Source organism: Erythrolamprus reginae, chromosome 3, assembly GCF_031021105.1.
Source record: "Erythrolamprus reginae isolate rEryReg1 chromosome 3, rEryReg1.hap1, whole genome shotgun sequence".
Lineage (NCBI taxonomy): Eukaryota > Metazoa > Chordata > Lepidosauria > Squamata > Dipsadidae > Erythrolamprus > Erythrolamprus reginae.
Genome location: NC_091952.1, coordinates 132,662,104 through 132,679,499, shown reverse-complemented (window position 1 = coordinate 132,679,499; position 17,396 = coordinate 132,662,104). Strand labels below are relative to the sequence as shown.

General features: G+C 39.4%; 1 protein-coding gene across 1 annotated transcript in view; it reads left to right on the top strand.

The window, feature by feature from the left end:
* Positions 1-17,396, top strand: part of PAPPA2 (pappalysin 2) — a 178,167-nt gene that overhangs the window by 130,047 nt on the left and 30,724 nt on the right. Inside the window, exons 17-18 of the mRNA XM_070746692.1 lie at positions 12,299-12,467; positions 14,135-14,267. Coding sequence (XP_070602793.1) covers positions 12,299-12,467; positions 14,135-14,267 — 302 coding nt within the window. The remainder of the gene's footprint in view (positions 1-12,298; positions 12,468-14,134; positions 14,268-17,396) is intronic.

Genomic DNA, 17,396 nt, shown 5'->3' with positions numbered 1-17,396 from the left:
AGCTTCCAACATTTTTCAAAGCAATAGACTACTGTACAAAGTAAAATTACTGCCTTTACCTTTTCGAGTAAATACTAGTGATTTGTACAATAAACTAGTCCTAAAGCCAAGGGTTTTTTTCAGCCTCAAGCATGAAGTCTAGAAGCGGTTTTCAGATAGAAGTAAACTAGATTATTCTTTTCTCTGAATAAAAGTTTATTTTGCCATTTCTTCTAACTCTATCACTTTGTCCATTCATTCTTCCATCAAGGGCATTGATGTATCTTTCCATCTTTGCACATAAGAAATTATCACTGCAGCCAACCTATACAAGGACAAAGATCCATTTTTTTCAAGTTCCTTGTCTAAAAGGAAGCCTAATGTTTAAATCTAAGTCCTAAACAGCTTTCCAGCTTTACATCCATCTTTTAAAAATTCTCAATTAAAATATAAATCTTCCCCCAATATTTCTTTGCTTTATTACAAATCCATCCAAGATGATAAAAAGTTCCTTCGTTGTAGTTACATTTGCATTTCTCAAATGTATACATTTTGTACATCCTTGACAATTTATCAGATATTAGATATCAGCCATGCATAATTTAGTAAAAATGTTCTTTTAAATTATAGTTCAGTGTAAATTTTAGATGAATTTGTCCACAGGTTTTCCCATTGCTCAAGCATCATATTATAGCCAAAGTTTTCTGCCTATTGAATCATACGATGTTTCACATATTTATAAATCTTGGCAATGATGTGTTCTTTAGCAGACAATAAAATTTCAAATTCACAGTTTACAGATTCAAACTCATACCTTTTTTGTTTTGATTTCTTTCAGTTGTAAATACATAAGCCATTGACAGATACCTCCTTCTGATTCCAACTCTTCTTTTGGTTTGAGATTAGGTCAAGATTGTGACATGTAGAAACACTTAAAAAAATAATCTATATAATTTAAATCTTTGTTGGAACATTAGCAAAAGAATTTGTTTATTTGTTTGCCAAAACATATATGCAAAATATATTTCTAGTCTACATGTTTTACTGTACATTTATATATATTATCTATTTACAAATGACAGGTTTTACACATTGTCTATTTTTGCCTAACTCTATCATTAAAGGAGGGAATGTTGCCATAGATCACATTTTCCCAGCATGAAAACTGCCTTACTCCCACATGTGACAGAGTATTAGCCTGATAATTTTGCTCTTCTTGTGAAGAATTAGATGTAAGTAGGTGGATTTTCCCCCCATTAATGTTTTAACCACACACTGAGAATCGGTGACAGAATTAGATACCATCAGAGTGATCAATTGTATTATAATCCAATTTCCTATTGACAGCATTTCTTTCTTTTTCTTTCTTTGTTGCTTGGAATAATTGAATCTCCTGCTCTGACAGTTCGTGTTAGTTTAGGGGCTAATTTATTGCCCTCTTTCTTGGCACTCAATTCTGGCCACCGTTACATCCATTTGGGAAATAGCCAGCCATTTGCTGTATGGGTTGTTATTTTTTCAAGATTGACCTTGAAGCCTGTAACAAACACAGCCTCATAAATCATCTTGTGGCTTCCATTATTACTCTTTCAATGTTGGATGGATTTTAAAAACTCTCTGATTTTTGTTTTGGCTCAGTTGCTAATCCTAAATAATGTCTGTTTTTAGGATCAGAAGAAATGCTAATGGCTCCATTACAAAATAATATTTAGAGTGAATTTTAAAAATCTTGTTCCCACTTCCTTTCTTAGTCTTATTGCTTGATCTTTTTTTGGTGCCTCTCAGTAAACTGGATGCTTGGCCCTGTGACCAGATGCTTAATTCCTCTGCACACACATGGATACACAAAATGTCTCAGGGTTAGGTAAGGACATACAGATTTTTCAGGCACCTGATGATTTTCTTTAGATGATTTTGTTAAGGATTACTGTGTCAGATTGAGCTGCATAGAATAATTCCTGCATCAAGCTTTACTTTAGGTACAAAATCACCAGACATTATAAACTAATTTATTTTTGATGTTCGATAAATAAACTTACTTACTGTTGGCTGTTGGTTGCTAAGCAGTGTTGTACTCTGCTCAATAACAAGCTGAAAGAAACTGGCAATTTTTAATGAAGACAGTAGGAAATGAAAGATTGTTTTGTAGAGCTAACAAATAACAGTTTTGATGAACAGCATGTTGCTGTTTATGGATACTGAGTCAGCTCTAAAGGCAATCACTAGGAGGGCTGAATACTAACCCTTTTCCATTCAGTCTGTTGAATATACATCATTATATGGACAAATAATTCCTCCAGTGATTGTTCTTGGAACTTCTAATGGTTCAGGTCAACGGGAAGGGCATAGATCCATTCCACCTTGGATCTACCCATAGCATGCCGTTCTGTTTTCTAGACCTACTACTGCATTGAGATTACTAAACCAGTGTTCCTGAGATTATTAATAATATAGTACAAGTACTTCACTGCTGCTATTGTCACAATTGTCCAGCTTGGGCATTTAGGAAAGAAAGACTCTCAACTACATTTGTAGTAAAAGGTATACAGTGGTACCACTACCTAAGAATGCCTCTACTTACAAACTTTTCTAGATAAGAACCGGGTGTTCAAGATTTTTTTGCCTCTTCTCAAGAACCATTTTCCACTTAAACCCGAGCCTCTGAAACTGCAACCGGAAAAGGCAGGGAGAAGCCTCTGTGGGGCCTCTCTAGGAATCTCCTGGGAGAAAACAGGGCCAGAAAAGGTGGGGAGAAGCCTCCGTAGGGCCTCTCTAGGAACGAATTAAGTTCATAAGTAGAGGTACCACTGTACTCTTTCTAAAGTCAAGGGGTTACAACATAAGCAAAGGTGGAGCTGAATATTTTCTGCATAAAGCCTGCTCTTTTCCCTTTTTCCCTTGCACTCCCCCCGTGACCACTGCACTCTGTCCAATAGTATTCAAATTTATTGTTTTGGCAGCAGTGTTGAGATTTGGTGTTTCTTTGGTTGGCTCCTGCTTGTGTCTTTGGATCTGCTGATCTGTTCCGGATTGGCATCTCTAGTTCTTTTTATCATGTCACCACCACCACCACCCTTTACACTCCCAGCATTTATGATGGCAGACCTGACAGCCACAGTCACCCAGGAACTGCTACTTCCTTGGTTTTCTTTGTCATCCCTTCCAGTTTTCTTGTCTGATCAGAGCCCGACTTACTTTTAGATATGTTCACAAACAGTGGATGTATCTTGTCATCAATATGCTATTTCCATATAATATGCTTTGTAGTCACAAAGGGAATTGGGCAAACTGTGGACCTGCTTGGAAACTTGAGCAGTTTGATCTTTGTGAGTTCCAATAAAAACTGCCCCTTACAGGCTAACGAGCCCATTGGAATGTCGCTTTCTTTCTGATTCTACTCTTCTGCAAGCATTGCTGCTCAGTGCTTGGCTCAGAAATCCATATCAATTTATTTTTTTTAATAAAACTCTTGGCAGTTGAATTTGGGAATGGAATTGACCTCTGTCTTCTGGAATCAAGTAGAGTAAATTCATTCTAAAAAAAAAGAGTGAACTCAAGCAAAAATATCCTAGATTGGAAATGAATTCATGCATTTCTACTGATGGTGTGTTATTCTCATAATGAGTGAAATATGTGTTTTAAGGTCTCACATATATCAGTATCCATTTATCTTCTTTGATGTTTCATTGTTATGGAAACGGCACTAGGAAAGAACTACAGGGTCAACTAGTGGTGACATCTGCATCTCCAGGAAAAAAGTGTTTCAAATAAGTTTCTTTCTAGTTCTCATACTTCTTAATGGAACTTTTAAAACTTCTCCAGTCCTACCTGCTGAATTTCTCTGCCTTCTGTACTACTCCCATTGTGAAATGTTTACTATATAACAACAACAACAACAGAGTTGGAAAGGATCTTGGAGGTCTTCTAGTCCAACCCCCTGCTTAGGCAGGAAACTCTACACTACTTCAGACAGATAGTTATCTAACATCTTCTTTAAAAGTTCCAGTGTTGGAGCATTCACATCTTAGAAACATACAAGATTGAGGGTAGAAAAAGACTTTAAGACTTGTGGACTTCAACTCCCAGAATTCTCCAGGCAGCTTTGAAATCCGCATGTCTTAAAGTTTGGGGATCCAAGATGTAAGAGCACAGAAATCATTTCCCCCATAGTGCTGCGTATTTGCTGCATACAGACGAAACAAAACAAACCAGTGCACAGATGCGAATAATTTGTTTTTCAACTAACTCCAAATCTCAAATAATGGCCAATAATATATTTTGGAATTTTCACAGTGCAATATAACATTATTTCTTCTCAGCTAGTATTTGGTGCTGTGAACATAGTAAAGAATTTTAAAATCTGGACTTTGGCACGTTCAGTAACACCTTGCCTAAGGAATAAAGAGTGGATAATAATTGTTAATAGATTTATTCTTTATTGATTTGTGAAACCTTCTAAGCCAGTGGTTATGACTACATATGTGATAACAATTTCTGTAAATTCATTGAGTAGAGAATTACCGTAATACCCATTTTCTCTCTTGAAGGTCCTGCCCATCAGAGTTCATTAGGAATTTAAATATTGGCTTTATGAAACAGGAGGATCAAAACCTGCTTTTGAAAGTCCATTAGAAAAAAAGCTGACAAACAATTAAATAAAAACATGTATTCACAATTATATTTTATAAATTGCAGTAACATGTGAGAGCAGAAGAAATAGTTGAATATAATGGTAAATCATAATATGCTGAGTATTTAGTATTTATTATTCATGATACAACTAGTCATCTATTATCATCTGCTATCTGATCTACTGCAAGTTCTTTTATTAGGAAAAGTAGTTAAACTAACTGATATCCAATAAATTACTGGTAACTGGAATCCAAAAACAGATTATGGTTTTCGTTTTGGGTTGCAAGGAGTGAGACAAACAAGGAATTTTTTGGTTTCTGGCTAGTTTCTAGTTAGTTTATTTCTCTTGGGTAATAGTGAAAGGGGTGCAACTTCTCAGAAGTGATGCTGGGATGTTCAATCGTTTGTCCAACGGTGGATGCCCAACAGTGGTTTATTCTATATCCATAATAGACCTCAGATGGATCCTATACGAAGTTCTAAATCTGTAAACTGAAGGCATATCTGAAATTCAAGGGGTAAGTCAGCAGCAAGCAATGGAGCAGGAAAATTGTGCTAGGAATAATTTTATTTACTTATTTGTTTCTATTTTTGATTTAATTTCCTATTCTTATTTATACCAAAATGAAGCAATGATAAATCTGTAGTTTCAAGGTTTTATTTTTTTAAAATACAACAAATTATGTACCACATGAAAGGACTTCTATTATTCTATGCAATTCAACGATTGCATAGATTTTAATCTTAAAATATGAATTTAACAAGTAGAAAAAAAGACATTTGCTACTTGCTTTCATCAGCTTCAAGACTCACAGAATTTCCTGCTTTCTATCCAGAAAAGGGTCTAGAACCTGCGAGGTGACAATTCAAAGCTGGAGAGCTCAATGCAGAGCTGTCCTCGGAGTTCATAAATTGTGGAGCCTGGATTAGGAAGGGATCAATTGTTTGAGTAGTGTAAATTATTAAAAGGCAATAAAAGCAAAAGTGAGTTTCTGTTGCAATATCTACTGTTTACATTTTATGGTCAATAACTACCAGTAGTAGGTTGCTATCAGTATGGTAAAGGACGGAGCACCAGTAGTGATCGCTGCGGGTGCAGCTTTGGTTACCTGTGCATGCGTGGAAGCAAAAATATAACCAAAATCTCTTTCATGTGCCCATCCCCTTGCAAGATTTTTCTTCCTGCGCAGAGACAAAAACATGCTGGGGCATGCACACGTACATGCATGCTTGCCAAATCTGCACAGGCAGCGCACCGGTATTGGCGATAATAGGAATCTGCCCCTGATATCTACAATGTTTATAAACACTAGAGTTAGATTTATAATAATAGAAACTGTTTTTTATTGCTCTTCAAAAACCATAGTTCAAAAAATTATCTGAAGATGATTATATATCAGTGGGTGGATGGCTTTAATTACATCCACTGAAGAGCTCTGCTTATTATCACCTTTGTGGACGTCATAGCCAGGCCTTTACCAGGTCAGAGTGCTTCTGGGCTGTCCTCCTTAGTAATGCATTATATAAGACCCACTCCTTTTCTTAGTATAGTAAAGCAGTATTGTTTCAGCAGCACAAGTTGTTGTTCCTGTATTTTTTTATTTTTTATTTTCTGGCAACTAAACCTCTTTTCTTTACCAGAGAGATATTAACATGCTGGACAGGATTCAGAGAAAAGCCACAAAAATGACAAAGAGCTGGAGAGAGTAATTTCACAGAGGCCTCTGTGCCAAGCCAAAACTGTATAGTTTCAGGATGATGAAGAGAAAGGGGGCACAGGAACTGGCTGCATGTTTCCAAATGGATTTGAATATGAATCAGAGAAGGGGGCCTTGTTAGGGAAGTTGCAAAGTGGAATTGTTTCCTTGTGGGAGAGACTATGAGAGCCTGGAGAAGCCTGAGGCTAAAGCGGGGCCAGCAAACATTCTTTTACATTATAGGGAACTTTGGGGCACAACATAGCTAGCTGTGGTCCTGGCTAAATAATCATGCACCTGTACAGCTCAAAAACTGATATTCTTCCCCCTAAAATGATGCTTTGTTCAGGTGCTCAGGTGTATATAATTTTGTTTTCTCAATTATATGTATCACTTCAAAATAATTTATTTTGATTTGGTAGGCATCATGATCACATGCCAACATATTCTACAAATATTGAAGTGTTTAAAATGTGATACTTTTGTATATTCTTGGCTTAAAATAAAATCAATCCACAGAGTGTAAATTCAGAAAAATCATGCAGATCAGATGTTGTTTGTAAGCAAAATTCTTTAGCACAATGCAAGGTTACTGCTGATCAAAATGTGCCATTAGAACAGCGGTCCCCAATCTACGGCCCGGGGGCCGGATGCGGCCCGCAGAGGCAATTAATCCGGCCCGCGGCAGCACACGAGATTTTATTAATAGATATAATAAGCTCCCGAATCTCCTGTCCACTCACCACGGTCTTCTGCTGAGCGAGGAGGCGGTACAGAGGCAAGGGATGGAGAGGAAAGTGGGCCTGCAATTGGCCCCTTTCTTTGCTGCCTTTAGAGAGAAAAACTGTTGCTGCCCTATGGCAGAGCAGCAACAGTTCCTCTCCCTTAAAAGCGAACAGTGCCCGGGGACAGCAGCGGAGCTCAGAGGCTGCAGCAATGCAGTGCCGAGAAGGACTGTATGTTGGTCCCTTGAAACTGCCGCTGCCTCTGTTTGGGCTAATTCAGGGGGTTAGCTGGAGACCTGGGCAGAGGCGGAGGCAACGGCGAAGTCCGGTGCTGGGGCCATGCGGAGCCACTCATCCAGGGGGCCGTGGACCGACAAGCCACTCTCCGCTCTCTCTCTCTTTCTCTCTCTGTTGCCGGCAAGGTGTACGAGAGAGAGAGAAAGGAGGGGAGAGAGAAAGAAAGCAAGAGAGAGAGAAAGTGAGAGAGAAAGAAAGCAAGAGAGAGAGAAAGAGGGAGAGAAAGAGAGAGGGAGAGAGAGAAAGGGAGAGAAAGAGAGGGAGAGATAGAAATACAGTGAGAAAGAAAGCAAGAGAGAGAAAAGGGGAGAGAGAGAGGGAGAGAAAGAGAAAGAGAGGGAGAGATAGAAATAGAGTGTGAGAGAGAAAGAAAGCAAGAGAGATAGAAAGGGAGAGAAAGAAAGAGGGAGATAGAGAAGGAGAGAGAGAAAGAGTGAGAGATAGAGGGAGAGAGAAAGAGTGAGTGAGAGAAAGAGAGGGGGGACAGAGAAAGAAAGAGAAAGAGGGAGTGATAGAGAGGAAGAGAGAAAGGGGGATAGATGGAAAGAGTGAGAGAGAGAGAAAAAGAGAAAGAAAAATGAGAAAATGATGGAGAGAAAATAAGGGAGAGGAAAATGAAACAAATGAGAGAGAAGGAAGAAAAGAGAGAGGGAAGAGAGAAGTGGAGAGGAAGGAGGGAGGGAGGGAAGGAAGGAAGGAAGGAGAAATGGAGGGAGTTTGTTGATTTAAGTTTAAATTTACTTGTTAATAAAGAAGTATAAATTACTTTATTACTTAATTACTCAATTACTTCTTTATTTTAAATATTGTATTTGTTTCCATTTTTGTTTTTTACTTTAAATAAGATATGTGCAGTGTGCATAGGGATTTGTTCATAGGTTTTTTTTATAGTCCGGCCCTCCAACAGTCTGGGGGACAGTGAATTGGCCCCCTGTGTAAAAAGTTTGGGGACCCCTGCGTTAAATGTAAAATGTAAAGTTAAATAAAATGTAAGTTAACAAGACATGGTTAGTTTGCTAATTTCTAAGGTACCAATGAAAGATTAGCATTTTTCTGATACATTGTTTTGTGTTTCTGCGTCACATACTAAAATTTTTCAGTCCTAAAAATATCTAGACTGAATTAAAACTTATTTAATTTTAATATTTCTATGTACTTGATGTCCCTTTGCAGTTACGTTAAACATTACATTATGGCATCAAATTTTACATCAGCTCCGGAGACTTGCACAATGATCATGCTTCAGGTTCTCTTCTTTTATGCCAGCTTGAAATCTCTTTGTAGAGTTAAAATCATTTTTTTTCTCACACCCTATTGCAATTGCCATCTTAATTTTGTGTGTTACTTTTGTTAGCAAGAGCACAAAAGTCTTGTATGACCTTCCAAAAAGTTTCTTTTGGAAGGCGGGGCACATGTTTCCCTACTATTCAGAGAAAGTAGACAGTTTGTTTTTCACCCAAGTTTCTGTTTTTGAAGCGCTTTTCAATTTTATTTTATTTTACTTGTTTAGCACATAAACACATCATGGAGCCTTGAATTCAGTGTGATTTTAGGACAATAGCCTTACTGGCTGACACAGAGTCTGACTGAGTCTTGGAATGCTCAGTTTGGGTACTGAAGTGCTCTCTGCCTGTTAAATCTTTGCCAGCACAAATTTGTGCTTCTATTATGTTGCTATTTAGATGCCTTCATATGCTAAATATCCTTGTTTCCCCTCTCTGTGGTATGTTTTCAAATGAATCACAAGGAAGTAGACAATTCTGGTATCATGCTCATATTCCATTACCATTTTTTAATTTCTATTCTCACTTTGCTTTCTAATTTCCCATGTGTTCCTTTTCATCGTTTTGCAGAATGCTGAAGGAGCAGCATATCGAGTTTAATTTATATATGGTATGCTTGTGTGTATGTCTGTTAGTATATGGGGTCTTTTAAATCTTTTAATTTTAAATTTGTTAGATTATTTATGATTTGTTTCCACATGTTGTGAGCCGCCCTGAGTCTTCGGAGAGGGGCGGCATACAAATCTAAGTAATAAATAATAAATAAATAAATATCCACTTCCGCCTCTCTTTTGTTTTCTTGGCAAAGACCTTGCAAACAAACTTTTATTTATTTTATTAATTAAGTTCATATTTCTTTTCCTTTTATTTCAAAGGTTTTTATTGTTTGTTTCCCCATTTAACAGGTTTCCATACTTTATACATAACCGTGGTCATTTACCTATTCTTTACATATCATTACATTCAAGTTTATATTTATTTATCATCTTTTGTTCTATTACATTTTGGAATCTGAGATAAAAGGAGCCTCAATCCAATTCAAGGTGGATTAATGGATTTTCCAGATCCTTATTTGCTCCTTTCATTTTTAGGTCTGTTTGTTTGGGTTTGTTTCAATCGCTTGTATTTTCTGTTCATTTTTTTGTATTGTTTCTTGGATCATGCCTACTGTATTGTCTAGGTTTTGTATGTGTGATCCCCATGACCATTTGTCATCATTTCTTGGAGCTTTAACACTGTTTCTTGTATTATTTGAAGAGTGGATTGCCCCATTTGTAGAATCAGGTTTATATTTGTTTTTTCCTTGGATAAAGTTTCTTCTATTGTTTTATTGTTCTATTGGATAGGTGTAGCAGCTATTTTCCTGTCCTCAGGATTGCTGTGGTGGTACTCGTCATTTCTTTTAATACTCTATCTTGGTGTTCTAGTATTTTATATATGTTCCTTCCCAAATTACCATTTTACCCCCACCGATGATTCCTTTTTTGGTTTCCAACCTTGCTTTCCCACAGTATTTATTTATTTATTCAATTTTTTATGCCGCCCTTCTCCTTAGACACAGGGTGGCTTACAACATGTTAGCAATAGCATTTTTTAACAGAGCCAGCATATTGCCCCCACAATCTGGGTCCTCATTTTACCCACCTTGGAAGGATGGAAAGCTGAGTCAACCATGAGCCGATGATGAGATTTGAACCGCTGACCTGCAGATCTAGCAGTCAGCTTTAGTGGCCTGCAGTACTGCACTCTACCCACTGCGCCATAGTATGTTATTCTATCAATATTTTTAGATGAGTTAGAGTAGAAATATACCATATACATTCTATAGCTAAAGGAAACCCTTAATTACATTGGTTATTTTAATTAATTAATTAACTTGACAAACTAAATCAATTCTAATAAATAAAGTTCCTATTTGAGCTTAATATTCTAAATGCTTATATCTTAATACCTTAAATTAATACAGTTAATATATAAAGATAAAGATAGTACTGTAAACGAAGTTAATAGTTAATGTTGAAGAAAACTTCTATATGCATGCACTAGTCTCTGTAGTAAGACAGTTCATTTGATACTTATATTTGGCAAGGCTGTTGTTAAGTCTTTTACCTTCTCAAACTTCCAAATAATCTTTATATTATCATATTTGGAGTTTCCCTGCCTCTAATTGCTGAGGTTCAATGTTTTTTCTTCTCTCCTGTTGCAAAAGGTCTTTCTGGTGTTTTCACTTTCAATCTTGATCTCCAAGTCAAGCACTCTCGTTTTTTCTTACATTGATCTCCTTGGTCTAATTCTTTCTTTCACTGGCCATTCCGAAAGTCTTTTAATTATTTTTCCCAGTGCACCATTTTCCTCTGAGTTTAAATTGACTTTCTTTACAGTATTTTCTCTTACTGCAGCATACATTTTTATTTTCCTCATACTTCTTTTTAAATTCTCTTTGTCGTTTTTCACTCTATTGCTATCACTTTCACTCTTACTTTGAATTTTTTAGCCTTTACATTCCTGGCAAACTCCTCAAAGTAATCTTGTCATGTCTCTTTCAATCACATTCTTGCCAGAGCTTCATTCCCTTGGCCAAAATCTTTGGAATTTGCTCTATTTGTTAGTTCATATCACTGCTCATATGGAAGTCTACTGTAATGGGAATGGGCACAATCTGCTACTCACTTTTATACTTCCCAAAGCTTGAGTAGTTGTCGTGGCCTCAGATCAGCCATGTGAAAATGACATGACAGATTGTATTTGCACCAGGTAAAGGAGGGTTTCCTTCATTCCAACAGGCAGTTGCTTTCTTCCTTGCTGTCCCCAGGGCTTCCCTTCTGTTCTAGGTGGTCTTCTAAACACAGCCTGCCTGGCAGGAAAAATCAGAGATTAAATCAGAGGTTAAAAGACAGTGCTCATCCTCTCCTCTCTGCACTGCCTTGACATTGCCACCGGAAGTCCAATAAAGTTCATTTTTCAAGAAAAGTTAGATTAGATTAGATTAGATTTATTTATTTTCAAGAGAAGTTCTTAACCTTATTCCTGCCACTCCCATGTACTTATAGCATGCTATATCAAAATGTCTAAAAATCTGTGCTGTGCATTTATGGAGTTTGATAAATATGCTGATTTCTATTTTCCATCATAATATAGCCAGGGCTGCTATACAAAGACATGTTCCAAATCTTCCAGTTGCTGTTTACTTGGAGAGCTTATTCTTATAAATGTGGAAAAGTAACCTTAGTTATCAGAAGAGACCTGTGCTTTGCAAATGAAGTGTGGAATAAAAATGTGCTAAATAAATAGGCTGTTTGGATAGTTATGATGTGGCAGTACAACAGTGTCTTCCAGAAGTAAATAGACATATTCAGAACACATCCATGGAGGCTGTGTAATTTCTTAACAGAGCTGAAAAAAAAAACCCACAGGAGAAACCACAGGAAAGAATTTACTAAGGAGAGGCCCAAGATGCAGATTCTAAAATATTTTAGTCTATCTGCCTGAAGTAACCTACCTGGGTAGGAAAGGGGAAAAGAAGGTGGACTCAAAAGGGTAATTTATCATATTTGATCAACAGAATGCTGGAATATGAATCCCCAAAGTCCTCACAAAACACCATGATTGGTTTAATTTTTGGGAGCTATTTTGATACAGAGTTGCAATGACATAATCACTTCGTCTTTTGTTCTTAAATCCCCAGAACATTTTTGAATATCCACTGCCTTGAAACTGGCTTCTGGGAGGAAGGGAGCTGCACTCCTGTGGTTTGTAAACCACCTCCACCAGTCTTTGAAGGGATGTACAACTGCACCAATGGCTTTGAGCTTGACAGTCGGTGTGTTCTTAGCTGTGGCCCACAGAGTAAGACGGTAAAGACAACTTTATGGTCAGTTCGCAAATAGGTCAGGTTTCCATTGGGTTGTGAGGCTGAATCTTGACCTACATGGCAGCCCCAGCTTGAGTTTTAGCAACTTGCCCTATTTTGCCCTGCTTGCTGGCATCTCTTGAATTTTGTTTTATGATGTAATAAAAAGAGAATGAGCAACTGGCCCTGTCCTGCAGAATTTATTTTCCTGCTCTTTCCATGAATTTCTTATAAAAAATCATGCCACTGTATTACTCATTAATGAATCTAAAATACCAGTAGTCCTTGCTTATTGACTGCCATTCAAATTTATGACATTGACCTGGGCTTGGCATTTTTTTTCTTTGTCCCCGCCTCCCTTTGTAGATCAGAGAGATTAGCAGGAAGGAGGGAAGTATTCACAAGAGAGTAAACAAGCCCATAATGGAGAATACACATGGAAAGATGATCCTTGGGTATGGGATCTGCAAATATGCTATTCCGACAGCCCAATATATTCCCCATTATGTGCCCACAGTGGCACAGTGGTTAGAGTGCAGTACTGCAGGCTACTTCTACTGCCTGCCAGCTGTCTGCAGTTTGAAGGTTCAATCTCACCAGGTTTAAGGTTGACTCTGCTTTCCATCCTTCCAAGGTGGATAAAATAAGGAAAGAGGCAATATGCTGACTCTGTAAACTGCTTAGAGAGGGCTGTGAAGCACTCTGAAGCAGTATATAAGTCTAAGTGCTATTGCTACTTGTTCTGTAATCCCTCCAGTAGCACTGCTGTACTAGGTGTGGGTGTGTGCAAAAATCCCAAATAGTTCAGACACAGGAAAGATTGCCTACAAAGGTCACTTGAGGGTTTTTTTCTCCCTGCCTTCCCAAAGTGGAAAAATTGTAGAGGAACAGTTTACAAGAAAGTACACAGGCATACAATGGGGACTACACTGCACTATCTGCCTACTGTGTTTATGGCTGCCAGTGCCACTGCATTACTTTTGATGTGTATACCCCGTGTGCCTGCTTAATCTCTTATAATCTTTTCTTCTATAATGAATGTAAATACATTAATCCCCTTCATCCTAATTATCCCATTGCAAAGGACAGGGGAACAAAAGTTGCTGATTTTCCACTTAGCATGATTTTTCATTTAGCAAGTATTTCAGTAATTGATGGAGTCAGTTCCAATTTGTGGTCACTAAACAAAGACTGCCTACATTTATTTTTCTTGATTTTGAATTCATAGTAAATGTTAAATCTCCATGGATTACATCACTGTGTGTTGGTAGACTGAATAATACATATAACACTTGTTCAAAAATCTTACATTTAATATTTGAGGGATGTGGTACACTGATATCCCTAAACGGAGAGACAACAGTATGGCCGAAATCAGCATCTAAACACTGATCCAGACTGCCAAACTCTCTCGTGAAAAAGGAGAGATCAAAAAATTACTAAAATGTACACTCTGGATACTGGGGTTGTTGTGTTTTTTTTTGTAAGCAGAAGAAAGGAACCAACATTTTTGCAATTGGCTTGAGATCAGTGGGAATCACAGTATTCCATCAAAGTTATAACCATTAATGTAGCCTATATGGGCGACATTATCTATAGTGATTATGATAACAAAGAGGGACTTGAAATTCTGTACAGCTCATGAATTAATCTGGTTCTTTTGTGTTTCAGCTTTCCATTCTTTGCACTAAAAATGGCTTGTGGACAGAGGAGTTTAAATTATGTGAAGAACTGCAGGGAGAGTGTGCACTTCCACAGGAGCTTAATTCAGTGGAATACAAGTGTGAGCAAGGTTATGGAATTGGTAAGGTAAACAGTTTCTGATCATCCCATTCACCTAAACTCTCCTATCAAGTTGTTTGCAGATCTGTGGAATAGGCTATATTTAAGGCTTTATTTTTTTTATTTTAAAGAAGATTAAGGTTATATACTGTTTATATTTTATGTCACTGTGAAATAAATGCTATATAAATTAAATAAATATTTGTAGCATATCTCCATTTTCTTTCTACTTGAGCTTTCTATTGCTGTTTTAAAATCAAATATTCTGCTTAGATATTTATATTTGGAAAACTTATGAATGTTTAATATGAGTGAGGCTTTAACACAAGCAGAACAAACAGTCCTAACAGAAACAAGAAAAGTATTTATGATTTCTTTTTTTCCAGTGTAACATTCAGGTATTCAAAGACAAACAACAAAAAATATTTCTCTCTTTGATTCATATTAAAAATTTATCCTGGAAGCCAGAAAGAATGGAAGGTGTTGTTGATAGAAAAATAATTGGTGTAATTCTCAAAAAGAAAAATGAAATAATATGCAAAGGGGTACAGTTGGGAGACTCATGTCTCCCAACTGTAAAATGTATTTTTAAATCAAATAGTATTAAACTTCTGAATTTTCCTTCACTGAGATTAAGCTGATGAAAAAACATCTTCCAATCCCTGAAGAGACTTTTCCAGGAAATTACTACATGCAGAAGCATCTTAGACATAAAAAAAGAATTCATTATTCATAAAGGCTGGAAAGATTAATAGAGCTGAGAAGCTTGCTGTGATTTGTTAAGTTATCAGAAAGTGACTTTGGGAAAGAAGACCAACATTCTATCAACCATAAAAAATGATAAACCTCTATTTAGTTTACAAAAAGAAGAAATAAAAATAAAAACTAAGGATAAAATTAGAAATAAATTCTGTTCTCCATTGCATCTGGAAGGAGAGTCCAACATGGGTATTACTCCAATCCTATTGGTAGAGACTGAGTTAAATTTACATATTAACTAGCACCGCCCCCTCTGCTCTTCCCATGAGCCAGTTTTAAAAACTCAGTCAATGAGTAGAGACATACTGAGTTGTAGCTTAAGAAAAATAAACAGATTTGTGATTAGAATTGTTTTTTACCGGTTTAATCCTCTTTTCTTTGTTTTTCAGGAATGAAGACAAGGAGGATCCAGACGGTCTGGGGTCTCAGCCCTCAGCGGGCAACACCCCCAACGTTCCTCCCCAGGGGTTTTTGTATTCCCCCAGTGGGAACACCCCGTAGGGGAGCGTCCAGCCTGGGGGTCCCTGGCCTCCGAGGCCATACCGAGGCTGTCAGCCGAAGGTGGGGAGGTCCGCCCTCCCCACTAGGAGGCTAGATGCCGGCTTGCAAGGCAGAAGCCGAGCGCCTCACAGCTGATGAGGCAACGAAACGGCGCGCCGCTGGAAAAGCCGCCGCCGCCGCCACCGCCGCCGCCGAGAGCTCCGAGGCCATCAGGACCAAGCGGAGTCACAGCGAGGGGACATGCCAGCCCCCCGAGGAGGCCAGAAGAGGCCCCAGGGTCGGAGGACCCGGACGGCAGCCCACGGAGCCGCGGAGGCTGGGCGCCGCCATTTTGGGGGAGCGCTGGTGCGGCGAGAGTGTCATTGGGCGCCAAATTGGCTAGCGGTGAGACGGAATTTGGCGCGAATGGGCTAAAACGCCCTAGTGCGCAGGCGCAGAGCCCGGGAGACCGAGGGCGCCATTTTCTCTGGCGATTCTGACGAGGTGAGGAGAAACAAACCACCGGAGGTCAGCAATCAGGAAAGCCTTTAAAAGCTAACGACTGGCACTTGTGAGTACCATGGAGGAGAATCAAGGGAAGGATCCCCCAAGCTCTCCGGCCCCCTCCAAAGAAAAGGCCAAAGGGAAACCTAAGGAAAAGGCCAGGGCCCATTCCTCTGCCTCATCTACCTCCATCAAAGAGGCTGAGAAGCGCATTAAGGCGCTAGAAAAGAAGTTGGAGGCAGCTCTGCAATCATCCCCAGTGGGGATTCCTCTGGCTCAGAGACATTCTGCAGATCCCATCTCACCCCCAGCCACATTTGGGCCTACAGGGGCTGAAGTAGAGGGAGATTGGTCCCCAGACCGGCAGTTCCAACCCCTGCCTCCAAGCATGGCTTCACCCAGCACATCCTGGGCCAGACCAGGGTCAGCAGGCCCTGCGGGACTGAGCTACCAGGGGCCAGCAGCCACCTTCACCCCCACAGCAGCAGGCTTACGAGCACAACCGGGGGCGTGGCAAAATTTGCCCCCAGATCTGCAAGATCTCATTGTAACTGCGTACTCACAAAACATAGCCGGGGCTCAACAATACAATAGACCCCCTCAACAGCCCACGTGTTCTTGGTCGGCACCGCCCCCCTCGGGTTTGGGGTCCTTGTTGGAGGAACAGGATCAGTTTGAGGACAGTGACCCGGAGTTTGGATTTTCAGAGGATGAAACTACACCAGATCAGACACCCTCTGTTGGACTATTCAAACCTGCTTTATTCCGGACCTTGTTATCTAAGGCCAAGCAGGTCATGAACCTCCCGGGCGCTGCCAAAGCGGCAGAGGCCACTGAGACAAGTCAGACCTCGGCCTCGCTGCTCGAGGAACCTCAACCCGAGTCCGACCACTTTCCTGCTTCCGGCATTTTTGTTAAAGGCATAAAGAGGCCTTGGCAGCAACCAGCGGCTGCACAAGGGCCTTCCAACCTCGAAAGGAAATTTTACACCTTTGACGAGGAGGTGGAAAAGCTGCTTGAATTCCCCCCAATCGACCAACCAGTGGTGACGCTTGTCTCCAGTGCCTTAGTCCCCTCGGAGACCGGGGAGAGTCTCAGACCAGAGGAGAGGAAAGCGGAGACATTGCTACGTAAGTCTCACTTGATGTCCGGTTGGGGCTTCAGGGCAGCAGCAGCTGCATCATTTATCAACCGAGCATCACTGATGTGGATAAAGGAGATGCAATCCCGACTAGGACCCGAGGATGGACGTCTCCGCCAGGACTTAAGTAAATTATTGGCGGCAACCGAGTTTTCGGCGGACGCTACTCTTCACGCGGCCAAGTTTTCCACAAGGAGCATGGCAACCTCGCTGTCATCACGCCGGCTTTTGTGGCTAAGAAACTGGCAGGCTGATCTTAAGTCTAAA